Source organism: Panthera leo, chromosome D4, assembly GCF_018350215.1.
Source record: "Panthera leo isolate Ple1 chromosome D4, P.leo_Ple1_pat1.1, whole genome shotgun sequence".
Taxonomy (NCBI): Eukaryota; Metazoa; Chordata; class Mammalia; order Carnivora; family Felidae; genus Panthera; species Panthera leo.
Genome location: NC_056691.1, coordinates 87,085,583 through 87,101,546, shown reverse-complemented (window position 1 = coordinate 87,101,546; position 15,964 = coordinate 87,085,583). Strand labels below are relative to the sequence as shown.

The 15,964-nt window shown below is 38.7% G+C and overlaps 1 protein-coding gene across 1 annotated transcript in view; it reads right to left on the bottom strand.

The window, feature by feature from the left end:
• Positions 1–15,964, bottom strand: part of NUP188 (nucleoporin 188) — a 54,256-nt gene that overhangs the window by 31,457 nt on the left and 6,835 nt on the right. The window contains exons 2-8 of the mRNA XM_042911896.1: positions 12,930–12,984; positions 11,122–11,195; positions 8,479–8,563; positions 6,317–6,397; positions 5,786–5,830; positions 4,699–4,791; positions 4,175–4,294 (exon numbers count right to left, since the gene is read on the bottom strand). Coding sequence (XP_042767830.1) covers positions 4,175–4,294; positions 4,699–4,791; positions 5,786–5,830; positions 6,317–6,397; positions 8,479–8,563; positions 11,122–11,195; positions 12,930–12,984 — 553 coding nt within the window. The remainder of the gene's footprint in view (positions 1–4,174; positions 4,295–4,698; positions 4,792–5,785; positions 5,831–6,316; positions 6,398–8,478; positions 8,564–11,121; positions 11,196–12,929; positions 12,985–15,964) is intronic.

Genomic DNA, 15,964 nt, shown 5'->3' with positions numbered 1-15,964 from the left:
CCAAGTGCCCCTAAGCAAAGAGTTCTTTTTTTTTTTTAATTTTTTTTTTTTTAACGTTTTATTTATTTTTGAGAGAGAGAGAGACAGAGCATGAACGGGGGAGGGTCAGAGAGAGAGAGGGAGACACAGAATCTGAAACAGGCTCCAGGCTCCGAGCTGTCAGCACAGAGCCCGACGCGGGGCTCGAACTCACGGACCGTGAGATCATGACCTGAGCCGAAGTCAGACGCTTAACCGACCGAGCCACCCAGGCGCCCCAGGAGTTCTTGAAACAAGGCCCAAAAAGCAAGAATCCGAAGAGAAAGAGACTGATAAAACAGATTTTATCAAAATTTAAGTTTGGTCTTAAGACAGTTTAGGTGAAAAAAAAAGGAAAAAGAAAAAGAAAGACAGCCATAAAGTGAGAGAAAATATTTGTAAAACATTTATCTGTCAAATGGCTTGTCTTCAGAATACATCGAGAACTTTTTCTTTATGTTTATTTATTTATTTATTTTTGAAAGAAAGCGAGTGAGCATAAGCAGGGGAGGGGCAAAGAGAGAGGCAGACACAGATTCTGAAGCAGGCTCCAGGCTCTGAGTTGTCAGCACAGAACCCAATGTGGGGCTCGAACCCATGAATCGTGAGATCATGACCTGAGCCGAAGTCAGACGCCCAACTGACTGAGCCACCTGGGCGCCCCTACATTGAGAACTCTTAAAATTCAGTAAGACAAATAACCCAGTAAGACCATGGAAGCAAAGATTGGATAAACACTTCAACAAAAACATAAGCAAATAAGCATGTAAAAAGATGCTCAACATCACTAGTCATGTGGGAAACACAAATTAAAACCACAATGAGATACCACTACACATCTATTAGATGTTTACAATTAAAATCAGAGAGCCAAAGCATAAGAGACTCTTAAAAACTGAGAACAAACTGAGGGTTGATGGGGGGTGGGTGATGGGTATTGAGGAGGGCACCTGTTGGGATGAGCACTAGGTGTTGTATGGAAACCAATTTGACAATAAATTTCATACATTTAAAAAATAAATTAATTAAATTAAATTAAATTAAATTAAATTAAATTAAATTAAATTAAATTAAAATCAATGACCTTACCAAGTGTTGGTGTAGATATGGAAGAGAATGAGTTCTCAAAAATGCTGTGACAAATGGAAATGGTAGCAGCGCCTGGGTAGCTCAGCCGGTTAAGCGTCCACCTCTTGATTCCAACTCAGACCATGATCTCACAGTTTGTGAGATGGAGCCCCGCGTTGGGCTCTGTGCTGACTACATGGAGCCTGCCTGGGGTTCTCTCTCTCCCTCTCTCTCTGCCCCTCCCCTGCTTGTACACACATGCTCACTCTCTCTCAAAATAACTTTTAAAACTTAAAAAAAAAAAAAAAAAAAAAAAAAGGAAAATGGTACAGACCCTATGGAAAGCAGTTTGTCGATACCTTATAAAGATAAAAATACACACTTACAATGTGACCCAACAACCCAACTCCCAGATATTTATTTATCCAAGAGAAATGAAAACCTACATCCTATCCATAAAAAGACCTGCATGTTAATGTTCACTGCACGTTACTCATTACTGCCAAAAAACAGAACTCAAATATGTACCAAATGATAAATGGATAAACAAAATGTGGTATATATCCATATAATGAAATAACATTCAACCACAAGTAGGAATGAAGTATTATTACGTGAATATGACCTGGATAAATCTCAAAAACAGTATGCTAGTGAAAGAAGCCAAACAGAAAAGACTCTGTATATATTATATGGTTCTATTTACATGAAACTCTAGAAAAGGCAAAATTATATTAACAGTGACACCTCTAAATGTTTAAAAACAAAAAACTATAGTAACGGAAAGCAGATTAGTAGTTGTCTGGGGCCAGAGGTCACAGATTGACCATAAACTTTCTAGAGGAGACAGAAATATTCGATATACTGACATGCATACAACTACATACAATTGTCAAAACCATACACTTAAAATCAGTGAATTTTATTGGATGGAAATTATACCTGAATAAAGCTGGGGGGCGGGGAATGCTACCAATTTGTCATTACACAAGTCGTTTCACACAAGTATGGATATATTTATAGGATAAACTCTTAAACTGAAACTGCTAAGGGGCACCTGGGTGGCTCAGTTGGTTAAGCATCCAACTTTGGCTCAGGTCACGATCCCATGGCTTGTGAGCTCAAGCCATGCATCAAGCTCTCTGCTGTCAGCATGGAGCCTGCTTCAGATCCTGTCTCCCTCTCTCTCTGCCCCTCCCCTGCTCGCTCTCTCTCTCTCTCTCTCTCTCAAAAATAAACATTAAAGAAAAAAAAAAAAACTAGAACTGCTAGGTCAAGAAATATGTGCCTTTCAATTTTTAAGTATTTTCATAATATTTTCCATTAAAAAAGGACTGTTTATACAGCAAAATATGAGCACCCATTATCCCATCCCATGGGCAAGAGTGTTGCCACGTGAATTTGTTCATTGCCTTGCCCTGTTTTTCTATTGGGTCTTAGTGATTTAGAGTTCTTTCTATTTTAAGAACCCAATATGAGTTTGTCTTGACTTTGTTTACTGCGCTATTTTTGTTTTTGACTTTTCTGCCTTGCAAGTTTTTGATTTGATGTTTATAATTATTTTTCTTTTATGGCTTCTGAATTTTACTTTAAAAAGTCTTCTCCACTCCAAAACAAAACACGAGAACAAAACCCACCTCCCATGTTTTCTTTCTAATACGTTTATTGTTAATTTTTTTTTTAAGTAAACTATATGCCCAATGTGGGGCTCGAACTCATGACCCCGAGCAAGATTCACATGTTCCACCAACTGAGCCAGCCAGGCACCCCTATAGTTTTTTTTTTCAATTTAATATATATATATTTTTTTCAATTTAAATCATCTACGTGATTTTCTTTTGGTAGAAGATAGAAGACAGAGTTTATTTTTCCTCCCCAAGGCTATCCGGTAGTTTAACACCATTTATTGAAAAATACAACATTTCCCACTGATTGAAATGCCACCTTTATCATATGCTAACTCAGCATCTGGGTCTATAGCCAGATGTTCTATTATGCTCTATTTATAAGTCTATTTATTCATATGTCAATGACATGCTTTAAATTACTGTAATGGTAATTATCTAATAAAAGTAATTTTCCTTTTTCAAAAATTTCCTGACTATTCTTACTTATTTTTCATATGACTTTTAGAATCAGCTCGTTCAGTTCCAAAATAAAAGGCAAAACAAACACTTATTTGTATTTGTTTGTTTGTTTGTAGGGATTACACTAAATTTATAGGTTGGGGTGCCTGGGTGCTCAGTCGGTTAAGCGTCCGACATCAGCTCAGGTCATGATCTCACAGCTCATGAGTTCAAGCCCCATGTCGTACCCCGTGCTGACAGCTCAGAGCCTGGAGCCTGCTTCAGATTCTGTGTCTCCCTCTCTGTCTCTGCCCCTCCCCCACTCATGTGTGCTCTCTCTCAAAAACAAACATTTTTAAATATTAAAAATAAATAAAATTATAGGTTTATATAAGAAAAACTGACACTTTTATGGTGCTGTCTTTATATTCAAGAATGCAGTGTATTTCTCCATTCGGTTATGCCTTTTTTATACCCTTTATAGAATTTTAAAGTTCTCTTCAGTTAGATTTTGGATGGCTGCATGCTTATTCCTGAGAAATTTATGCTTTTATGGCTATTGTAAATGGGCCCTTTACCACTATTAAATATTTTCAATAGTTACTATCCATGTTTTGGTTACGTTGTTTTAATAACCATGTATTATTTTCAAAACAAAAAAGATCATGTTCTAATTTATAAATGCTTTATGATTTAGGATAAAATAGTGTCACATACTTAACAGATAATGATAATAAAGAGGATGAAATCTTGAATTTAGAGTTCCATTAACAACTAAGGGAAGATTTTCGGTAAGAACAGAAAGTAAATTAACTGAATAGACAAAGTCAAGTGAAAATGCCCAGAATTAAGTACCATTACTTAGAGTCATCAATATTTTGATCCATGACATATTTAAACTTTTTGGAAAAAGATAATCTATAAATGTTATAAGTTAATAAATGAATAATTTAACTTAGAGCTCTATACACAAGGGTATACCATTCTTGTAAGAGTTACAGGAGGGCCCAGTAACCACATACCATGAGGTTTCCATGTGTCTCCCAAGTTGGTGCTTCAGTTTTATAAAGCTCTTCGAACTGCTGTCTGTATTTTGTGACTAGTTCCTTCTCCAATTTATCAACACAGTCTGCATATTCAACCTTAAAAAAAAAACAAACCCTCAGAGTAACTTATACCTAGAGTAAAAGGTCAATATTCAAATGAATGCGAATATGAATAATATAACATTTTTTAAAAGTATTGAATTTTAGGGGCGCCTGGTGGCTCAGTCAGTTAAGCGTCCGACTTCAGCTCAGGTCACGATCTCGCGGCTTATGGGTTCAAGCTCCACATCGGGCTCTGTGCTGACAGCTCAGAGCCTGGAGCCTGCTTCAGATTCTGTCACCCTTTCTCTCTGCCCCTCCCCTGCTCACACTCTGTCTCTGTTTCTCTCAAAAATAAATAAGCATTAAGAAAATAAATAAATAAATAAATAAATAATGAAAAAATAAAAGTATTGAATTTTATAGGATAAAGAAAAACCAAGAGGACTAAATGGGCTTACCCTATAGGGGTGTCTTTCATCTTGGAAATAAGTGAGAAGGTGTAAGACACAACGAAGAATACAGGTTCTTTCTTCATAGTAATAATCTGCAATCTGGGAAGAACCCAAAGATGCAAAATCATTTACTGATCTTTACACAGAAGACACTCAATTTTAAATTTATTGATAAGAAGATCACTTAAAGATATGAATGGAAGGGGCGCCTGGGTGGCTCAGTCGGTTAAGCATCCGACCACTTCACTCAGGTCATGATCTCGTGGTTGGTGAGTTTGAGCCCCGCGTCGGGCTCTGTGATGGCAGCTCAGAGCCTGGAGCCTGCTTCAGATTCTGTGTCTCCCTCTCTCTCTGCCCCTCCCCCGCTCATGCTGTCTCCCTCTGTCTCAAAAATGAATAAACACTAAAAAAAAAAAAAAAAAAAAGATATGAATGGAAAAGTCTGACTTCTACAAGCAATCACAGAAATGGAAAGTTTGTGTTAGGCCAAAAGAAAGCAAAAGAACTTCATGAAATAGGATAAAAGTCAAGTTCCTCAAGATAAAAGAAATTCTATAAAAATATAAACAAGTTTTCTAGCATGACTTGTCAGAGCTTTCAAATAACACACAATGCTGTAACTGACAGGCCAAATAAATGAAAACAAATATAAAAATAACCCTTGTATATGTCCTAACTGCTTGTTACTAATGTACTTAATTCTCAATAAACACCAAAAATAGGAAACCACTTCAGAAGTCACAGTCAAATTCCACTTTATATGACATCCTCAATGTGAAGGTTGATTTGGGGGGTGGGAGGAGATAAAGGAATAAAAAAATATAAATTAATATTCTTGCATTTAGACTGAGAGAAAAACTATGCATGAACCAGTTTTCATCCCCAGTAACCAAAGAATCTCCTTTGGAAAAGGTCTCAGCTGGGTCCAGTGGATAAAAGCCTCTTGTTTCACAGTGAGTTACTAAGCTACTTCACTGAGGCCTCAATGCTTCCCCAACAAAACACTCAAAAGCCAGCAATGCCCAGGAGAACAAGGTCAAGAAGCCATCACCCAATTTCACATCAAAGAATGAAAACAGTGACTACTACTAACCTTCAGGATTAAGGCCTGGCTCTGCCTCTCGTCTTGCAGTACCGTCTGAAGGAAAAAAGAAGTCAAGAAGCCATCGTATAAGCAAAGCTCAATTAACAAAGAAAAAGATAAGCATCTTCGCCTCACCCTTCAAGATTATAACTGCCCATTCATTTCTGGACGCATTTTTTACCTACACGTATCCAAATGTGTACTCAAATCCCCGCCCCCTCCCCTCGACTCCACTTCCTCATGTGTAGAATGTTGGGTTAGAGAGGCGAGATACCGTACCAGGTGGTTCCCAGCTCTGATGTCCCGAGACTCTATGATTAACATGTCAGTCTTTGACTTCTCCGGCACCGCCCCCCCCAAGTCTGACAACACACCTTAGTTGAAGTACACGCTTTTTAAGCCTTTAGAAAGTCTTTCCTGAGAATGACTGCATCTGACCACCTACCCGCTGCAAAGAACCACTACCAAAACCCTTCAACACCTAACACCAACAAGGAAAATGACAAAGGCAGGAGAAAGCAGCTGGGCATAACTACAAACCTTTAGTGAGTCCCGAGTACCTCTATAATCCTCTTGAAGGTAACACTGGAGCAACTGCACACTCTGTTCCTCGTCAAGACCCTGGAATACAGAGGCCGTAAGTGAGGAACAGCCACGTCAGCTCAGAAAACACACAAAGGATGCACAACGTTCTAAAGGTTTATCCTCTAGAATGAACAAATATCCTCTAGAACTTGAATAAATAAAAAGCTTTTTTTTTTTTTTTTACACAGAATAAACTCAGGTATTGATGCACATGCTGTCGGGGTGAGAAGAGAGGCCCAGGTTCATAGTAAATCCTTGCTCCTTTGGAGCAAGTTGTGGAAACTGAAGTACAGGCAGACATTCCTGCTTCCAAAGGCACGATATGTCTCCCTCTCAGATGACCGACAACCAGGTACTGCCCCATCCTTTGATTTGCAGTCAATGAAAACTACTTCAGGTCAATAGAATTTTGGTTATTTATTTAGTCACAAGGACAGAATAACCTATACTCTGTTATCAATGGTGAGCTGACAAAAATGAAATAGTCCAAGTGTTTGGTGAAAGTTGGTAAAAAGTTGAAATGTGGGGGTGTGTTACCAGACAGGGATTTCCGTGACAGAATACTGCGTGAATGTGCACAGGCCACTCAACAAGCACGGAGATAGGTCTGTGATTGATAGATGAGGAAAAGAGGAAGGGAAAAGAGACTGAAGAAATCACAGAAACCTCATTTCCTCTCTCTTCTCTCCACTTCCTCCCTCAAGCCGTCAGTCTCAAGGAGGAATGTGTTTGAGAGCTTCATGTTTTATATCTGTAAGTATTATAATGGCTCATTTATTATAATGAGCACACTAGGGAAGAGACAGTGATTGCCCACTACTAGTTTGAAATCTATCAAGAGTATTCAGAAAATATACAAATAGATGAAACAGGTAGAGGGCTGTGTGAATGGTGGGCATAAATCGCAACAGGTTTAACCACTCCTCCTGACACTAGACACATCAGTACTGCTTCTCAGCTTACAGATACTGGTTGTAAAACAATGCACACCTAATGTTTTGATCTATTTTAGACTAGGTTTTTAAAAATCATGTTTCAAATATAACACTATATTTAAGCAGCCAAGTTGTCAATCAGTGGTAAAAGACACACAACTGAAAAACACTGTAAATGGTGCTATGGGCAAAATACCTAAACAAAAATCCTTTTAAAAGATTTCATAAAAGATGATAAGTTTACTCCAAATACAAGAAAAAGAAACCAGTGACTGACATGTAATTTACATGACGATCAAATTTACGTCAGAAACAATTGTGCATATCTACCAAACAGTTAATACAGTAGCAGGCATGATCTGCGTTTCCAAAATAAAAAAAGAGGGGTGCCTGGGTAGCTGAGTCAAGTGAGCTTTCAACTTGGGCTCAGGTCACCATCTCACAGTTCGTGAGTTTGAGCCCTGGCATTGTGCTGACAGCGTGCAGCCTGTTCAGATTCTGTCTCCCTCTTTCTCTCTGCCCCTCCCCCACATGCTCTCTGTCTCAAAAGTAAACATTAAAAAAAGAAAGAAAATAAAAAGAAACAGCTACATATTTAAATACAATCTCAGGGTGCCTGGGTGGCTCAGTCAGTTAAGCGACCGACTTCAGCTCAGGTCATGATCTCACAGCCCGTGAGTTTGAACCCCGCATCAGGCTCTGTGCTGACAGCTCAGAGCCTGGAGCCTGCTTCAGATCTGTGTCTCCCTCTCTCTCTGCCCCTCCCCCACTCATGCTCTGTCTCTCTCTGTCTCAAAAATAAAAAGAAACATTAAAAAAAATTTAAATACAATCTAGTCAATTTAAGGATCACCACACGCATGCTGAAGAAAACTCCAGTGCGTGCATGCGTGTGTGTGTGTGTGTGTGTGTGTGCGTGCATGTGCGTGTGTGTGTGTGTGTGTGTGTATAGTGAACATATACACATATGGTAAACATATATATATAGCAAACAGGTCTGGCAACTTAATTTGTAGCTTTTTAGCAAGAAGAGTTGCAACTTGAATATATTTGAAACATAGTATGCTCAATTTAATCTCCAAAACAGAAATACACTGAATTTTCATTAACAATCACTAACAACAAAACAATGGACATCTGCAGTGCAGGTAGTAAACTGAGCCAGTGCTAATTTTTACTCACCAAAAACTTGCTGATTCTTAAACCCAGTTCCTTCAATGGTGAAGCCACATCTTTATTAGCTTTCACTTTTTCAGCTGAATTTGGACTATGAAAAGAACAATGAATCATTTCCTCATTCTCAATGACCCTCTCGGGATTTTAAACAAAAATGCTTAAAAATATGTTTACAACAGACCTTTTCTTGCCCTTTAGGTGCCTACAAAATACACACACAACCACAACTTCATCTCTACACATTTTATAACACAGAACTACTTATGCCTAAATGATAAATACAGTAAGTGTCTGTTACAAGTTACAGTTATAATAATAAATGTGGATATGTTAAGTTGTATTATCTTGATCCTTACAACTATCCTGAAAGGTAGATATTACTATCCCCATTTTACAAGTGGAATTACTAATACTCAGAAAGAATAAATAACTTACCAAAAATCCCACAGCTAATAAAAAGTGAAGGTGAAATTTAAAACCAGGTCTGTTAGTATACAAATACATACTGCCTAGCTGAGAGGGCCTAGAAGCTATAGCACCCCAGTAGCAGTGAGCACACCCAGCACCCAGATCTTGGTTTCTCATACCATTATCTTTTCTTTTTTTTCTCATACCATTATCTAATAAAAGTTACCAAGACTCCTTAGAGAAACAGCTAACTCTACAGCTGGGGCGGGGAAAATAAAAGATGAGCCTGGAGCATCTTGTAATGTCAGAAAATAAGAAAATAATTCAGGAAAAAAAAGGATGGAAAATGTCAAGATTACACAGAAGCCAACCTGAAAGAACTCGCAGTGACCAAAGCTAAAACAAAGTATAAACAAAGTATAAAATAAATATACATGTGCCCATGTAAATAAATAAATTAATACAGAGAAGGAAAAAACCTTCCTTAGAGAAGAAGTCCAAATACTACATATAGATGCTACTCCCTTCGGGAAGTAGAATTTAATTCCACTATACCCCCAGCTAGACAGTGGGCTATGCTTAGTGACCCACTTCTAAAACAGAGTAGGGAAAGGAAAAACAATGACTTGACGGAAGAGAAACTTGGCAAATACTACCTTGCCCAAATGAGCAAGATCACCATCACCAGTGATTTCATGTGGATTACCACATCCTCTGTTATGATAAGAATGGTACTTCATTTCTGTGCATTCTTCCCAAAAACCCACAACTCCAATCTAATAATGAGAAAAACATGAGACAAATCCAAATTGAGGACATTCTACAAAATACTTGACCAGTCCTCCTCAAAACTATTCAAGATGATGAAAATTAAGGAACGACTGAGATGCTGTCACATCTAAGAGCTAAGGAGACATGACAACTAAATGCAACGTGGGATCCTGAATTGGATCCTAGAACAGAAAAAAGACATTAAAGGAAAAAAAAAAGTTAAATTCAAATAAAGGCTGACGTTTAAAAAAAAAAAAGTCTGTCAGACCTCAAATCTCATGCTACTGACAAAGAAACTTTTGTCTTTAAAAAAAGAAAGTAATGCCACAAATGTCCATTCCGTGAACTACAAGCATGTTGTTGTCGGATTTGATTTTTTTATAGACTCTCACATTTCACAGGAAATCCACAACACAAAGGCTACTATAAGGTTAAACAGTAAGTTCTGAAAGAGGCAACACAGAATGAGGATTAAGAACACAGACACTGGAGTATGACTGCCAGGTTCAAATCCTGGTTCTACACTTACTAGCTGTGTGACCTTGGGCAAGTTACTTAACCTCTTTGTGCCTCAGTTTCCCCATCTGTAAAATGGAAACAATAATAATAAAAGTACCTATAGGTGATAATATAGTGATTAGCTTCTTTTTTTTTAAGTCCATATATTTTAGACACACAGAAGTTACAGATAAAACAACACGACGTCTGGGAGTTACTTCAAATAAGTATGGGGGAAGGGGTAACGAACAACAACAAAAAAAGAAAGTTCTTCATTAACCTAAGAAAATGAAGATGGAAAGTAATGTAAAAACAAAATCAGATGTTCAGAAGTAGAAAGGAAATGAGGGTGGCTTGGGAACTACGACGCATAACAGAATGCAATCTGGACTAGGAATTAAGGTACAAGAGTCTAGTCCTACAAGGTGTACTCTCTTCTCTTTTAAAACTAATTTATATTTGATTGCTGTTGTTTTTCATTGCCCAGAGGAAAAAAAAAAAATCTATATATTCAAGCAAAGAATAAAAACAGTAGCTATCTTAAAGAGCTGTTATAAGGATTAAAGAACTTCTGATAAGTGCGAAGAGTAATAGCTGGTACATAATAAACATTCTAAGTGGTCAGCTACTACTGTCACTGTCCACTGCCCTATCCCGGCACTTGGTGCTGACAATACTTCACACAAACATGGCGGAATGAGATAAATATTAGAACTACTCACTGATGAGTTAATGACTCTCTAGCCCTAGGCACTAGGCTTATATAACTGCATTCAGCAAGGTTGTATTTCTAAAAGGAATTTCCCTTTCAACAGACAGTACAAATGTGCCTGACTCTTTTCCACTGGTAACCGATTTGTATTCTCTGTAATCTACCTAACCCAGCAGCATCACCAAATCGTACAGGAAGAGTTTCTCTACCCCAGCTTCCTCAGTGGAATTACTCTAACCAGACGCATGGAATAGCCATACCTGGGAGGTTTATAGTAGGACAGCCCCTCTAAGAGCCGCTGCCAATGTTTATTCAGTTCTGCCTCAATCTGATTCTGGAAAAGAACAAAGAAATTATACAGGGATTTACACATTCCTGATCTTTTTAATATGTTTCTCCCCACAGCTGAAATCATTTTGGATAGAGAATTATGTAGCCTCCTTCCCCTTGCTTAACATTCTAACAATGATTTAATCTTATTATGAAAATCTTGATAAACTAGCTTTCTGGGGTGCCTGGGTGGTTCAGTCGGTTAAGCGTCTGACTTCGGCTCAGGTCATGATCTCACGGTTCATGAGTTCAAGCCTCACATCGAACTCTGTGCTTATAGCTCAGAGCCTGGGGCCTGTTTCAGATTCTGTGTCTCCCTCTCTCTGCCTCTCCCCTGCTCATGCTGTCTCTCTCTTATAAAAATAAATAAACATTAAAGAAAATTTTTTTAATGTCCTTTCTAGTGGTTGCATGATATTTTATCAAGTAGTTAGCTAATAATTTATTTACCATGTCTCTAACGTTAGATATACTTAAGCTGTGATTACTTATTAATATATATAATGCTATGGTAAAGAGCTTTGTATACAAAATTTTTTTCAGGATTTCTTTCTTGTAAGATATGTTCCTAGAAGTAGAATTATCAGATGAAAGCATATCAAAATGTTAAAGCTCTAGGGCTGCCTGGATGGCTCAGATGATTAAGCGTCTGACTTCACCTCAGGTCATGATCTCACGGTTCTTGAGTTCGAGCCCCACATCTGGCTCTGTGCTGACAGCTCGGAGCCTGGAGCCTGCTTCAAATTCTGTGTCCCCCTCTCTCTCTGCCCCTCTCCAGCTCGTACTCTGTCTCTTTCTCAAAAATAAATAAACGCTAAAAAAATTTTTTTTTTTTTTTTTTTAATGTTAAGGCTCTAGAGGTGCCAGGCTGGCTCAGACAGTAGAGCATGTGACTCTTTTTCTAAGTTTGTTTATTTATTTTGAGAGACAGAGAGAGCAGGGGAGTAGCAGAGAGAGAGGGAGAGAGAGAATCCAAGGAGGCTCCACACTGTCAGCACAGAGCCCAATGCAGAGCCCAAACCCACAAATTGTGAGATCAGACCAGAGCCAAAACTAAAGTCAGACATTCAAATGACTGAACCACCCAGGTGCCCCATGACTCTTGATGTCAAGGTCATGAGTTCAAGCCCCACATTGGACACGGAGCCTACTTAAAAAAAAAAAAAAAAAAAGTTAAGGCTCAGAAAAAGGTGTGACATTCATTATGTTAATTACCACAATAACAACAGTGATAATTAAATATCATCTTAATGCTTTACCCTCATAAGTTAAGGCCACTCAAGGATTAACACGAAGAACTGTGCTTTACTGATTATATACTTGGAAATATCCTAGATACCACAGCCTCTGTGACCTAAGGAGCTAGCTACATGGAAAAGGAAAAAAAGGCAAGGAAAGTATGAGACAGAGAAAAAGCCTGAGAATCTTCCTTAGCCCTGAAGTAGCAGAAAGGTATTTGTACTCCAACCCTGAGCAGCCAGCCAAGCAGCACTGGTATCTTTTCAGGTAAGGAATCACTAAAGGACAAAGAAAGGTAGAGATTTAGAAAACTTCAGCAGATAGGCTATAAAACACACATTTCAGCACAGAGAAGCAGGGAATGCATAAGGTTTACAAAGATACAGGAATGAAAAAAATGTGTTTACTTCCTCCTTCAAAGAGAAGGCTATTTCAGGGGCTCTTTGTAATATAAGCTATACAAAAACTACAGAATCCACTCAAGAATACCAGCACTTACCAGCTCTCTCAGAGCTGACCTTCCAAGCAGAATTGTCCACAGTTCCCTGCTGCTCCTGAAAAATGACAGAAAGCAGAGGTAATTTTGCACTTTCATTTTTTTAAATGTTTTATTTATGGGGGGGGGGGGGGGAGGACAGAGGATCTAAAGTGGGCTGAGCTGACAGCAGTGAACCTGACACAGAGCTCTAACTCACAAACTGTGAAATCATGACCTGAGCCGAAGTCGAATGCTCACCTGAGTAAGCCACCCAGGTGCCCCTGCACTTTCAGAAAACACAAATTTGACTAAGCTGTCTCACAGTATCTCACCTATTCTCTGAAATCAGGAAATTCAATGTAGAAAGCAATTTGATGAAATTCTAGACATTAATCCTATTCTATTTTTCTTATAAGTTTGATGTTCAAAGTAGAAATTAAGAAACTAACATATAACCTAAACCAAGCAGGTACTATTAAAAATGAGAATGGCCACCACATTTCAATGCATTTAAGATGCCATTAATTGAAGGATACATAATTATTTACGTTCTATCAATAATAAAATGCATTGCAATTTCAGAGGTATTAAAGTATGCAAAAATGTATATTTTAGAATTAATGAAATATAAAAATTAGTGAATTATCTTACATCTTCTATGCTAAGGCACCGCCTCAATGCAGCATTTTATCTCTACCTCCTCCCCTCTCATTAAAATGTAGTGACAAATAAGGAGAATCTAGAAAAGGAGTATATCGTGGCGCCTACGTAGCTCAGTCAGTTAAGTGTCTAACTTCGGCTCAGGTCATGATGTCACAGTTTGTGAGTTCAAGCCCTGCATCAGGCTCTGTGCTGACAGCTCAGAACCTGGTGCCTGGTTCTGACTCTGTCTACCTCTATCTCTGCCCTCCCCCAAGCTTACTCGTGCTCTCTCTTTCCCAAAAATAAACATTAAAAAATTTTTTTTAATAAAAAATAAAAAAGGACTATATTTCAAGCAGCCCATGACTTCCAGAATTTTTTTTTACCATTTTATTAATTTTTTAAATTTACATCCAAGTTAGTTAGTATATAGTGCAACAATGATTTCAGGAATATATTTCCTTAATGCCGCTTACCCATTTAGCCCCTCCCCCCTCCCACAATCCCTCCAGTAACCTTCAGTTTGTTCTCCATATTTAAGAGACTCTTATGTTTTGTTCCCCTCCCTGTTTTTGTTTTTGCCTCCCTTCCCTTATGTTCATCTGTTTTGTATCTTAAAGTCCTCATACAAGTGAAGTCATACGGTATTTGTCTTTCTCTGACTAAGGTCACTTAGCATAATACCCTCTAGTTTCATCCACGTAGTTGCAAATGGCAAGATTTCATTCTTTTTGATTGCTGAAGAATACTCCACTGGATACGCATATACACACACACCACGTCTTCTTTATCCATTCATCTATCGATGGACACTTGGGCTCTTCCATACTTTGGCTATTGTTGATAGTGCTGCTATAAACATGGGGTGCATGTGCCCCCTTCGAAACAGCATACCTGTATCCCTTGGATAAATACCTAATAGTGTAACTGGTGGGTCACAGGGTAGTTCTATTTTTAATTTTTTGAAGAACCTCCATACTGTTTTCCGGAGTGGCTGCCCCAGTTTGCATTCCCACCAGCAGGGCAAAAGAGAGCCTCTTTCTCCGCATCCTCGCCAACATCTGTCGTTGCCTGAGTTGTTCATGTGAGCCATTCTGACAGGTGTCAGGTGGTATCTCATTGTGGTTTTGTTTTGATTTCTATTTCCCTGATGATGAGTGATGTTGAGCATTTTTTCATGTGTCAGTTGGCCACCTGGATGTCTTCTTTGGAGAAGTGTCTATTCATGTCTTTTGTCCATTTCTTCACTGGATTATTTGTTTTTTGGGTGTTGAGTTTGGTAAGTTCTTTATAGATTTTGGATACTAACCCTCTATCTGATATGTTGTTTGCAAATATCTTCTCCCATTCCGTCAGTTGCCTTTTAGTTTTGCTGTTTCCTCTTTTTTTTTTTTTTTTTTAAGATTTTATTTAAGGAGGGGCACCTGGGTGGCTCAGTCAGTTAAGCACCTGACTTTTGATTTCAGTTCAGGTCATGATTTCATGGTTCATAGGATGAAGTTTCACATTAGACTCCATGCTGACAGTGCGGAGCCTGCTTGGGATTCTCTCTCTCTCTCCCTCTTTTTTCTGCCTCTCCCTTACTCGCACTCTCTCTCTCTCTTAAAAGTAAATAAGGGGCGCCTGGGTGGCTCAGTCGGTTAAGCTTCCAACTCTTTTTTTTAAATGTTTATTTTTGAGAGAGAGACAGAGCACAAGCAGAGGAGGGGCAGAGAGAGAGGAAGACGCAGAATCCGAAGCAGGCTCCAGGTTCTAAGCTGCCAGCACAGAGCCTAACTTGGGGCTCAAACTCAAGAACCACGAGATCATGACCTGAGCCAAGGTCGGCTGATCAACTGACTGAGCCACCCAGGTGCCCCAAGCATCCGACTCTTGATATCAGCTCAGGTTATGACCTTATGGTTCATGAGTTCATGAGTTCAAACTCCGTGTCAGACTCCAGGCTGGCAGTGCGGGGCCTGCTTGGGATTCTCTTTCTTGCTCTCTCTCTGTTCTTCCCCCATTCAATCTCACTCTCTCTAAAATAATAAACGTTAAACAATAAAAATGAATGAATGAATGAATAAATACATACATACATACATAAGGGGTGCCTGGGTGGCTTAAACAGTTGAGCCTTCGACTCTGATTTTGGCTCAGGTCATGATTCCAGGGTCATGGGATCAAGGCCCGCATCACGGCCGACAATAAGGGTGGAGCCTGCTTAAGATTCTCTCTCCCTCTCCCTGTTCATTCTCTCTCTAAAATAAATAAATAAATAAAATTTAAAAAAAATTGTCTCAGTTTTGGCTGAGCTGGCTCAGTCAGTGGAGTGTGCACTCTTGATCTCAGGGTGGTGAGTTCAAGTCCTATGTTGGGTGTAGATTACTTAAAAATAAAATCTTTTAAAAAAATTGTCTTTCAGGATTTTCCCA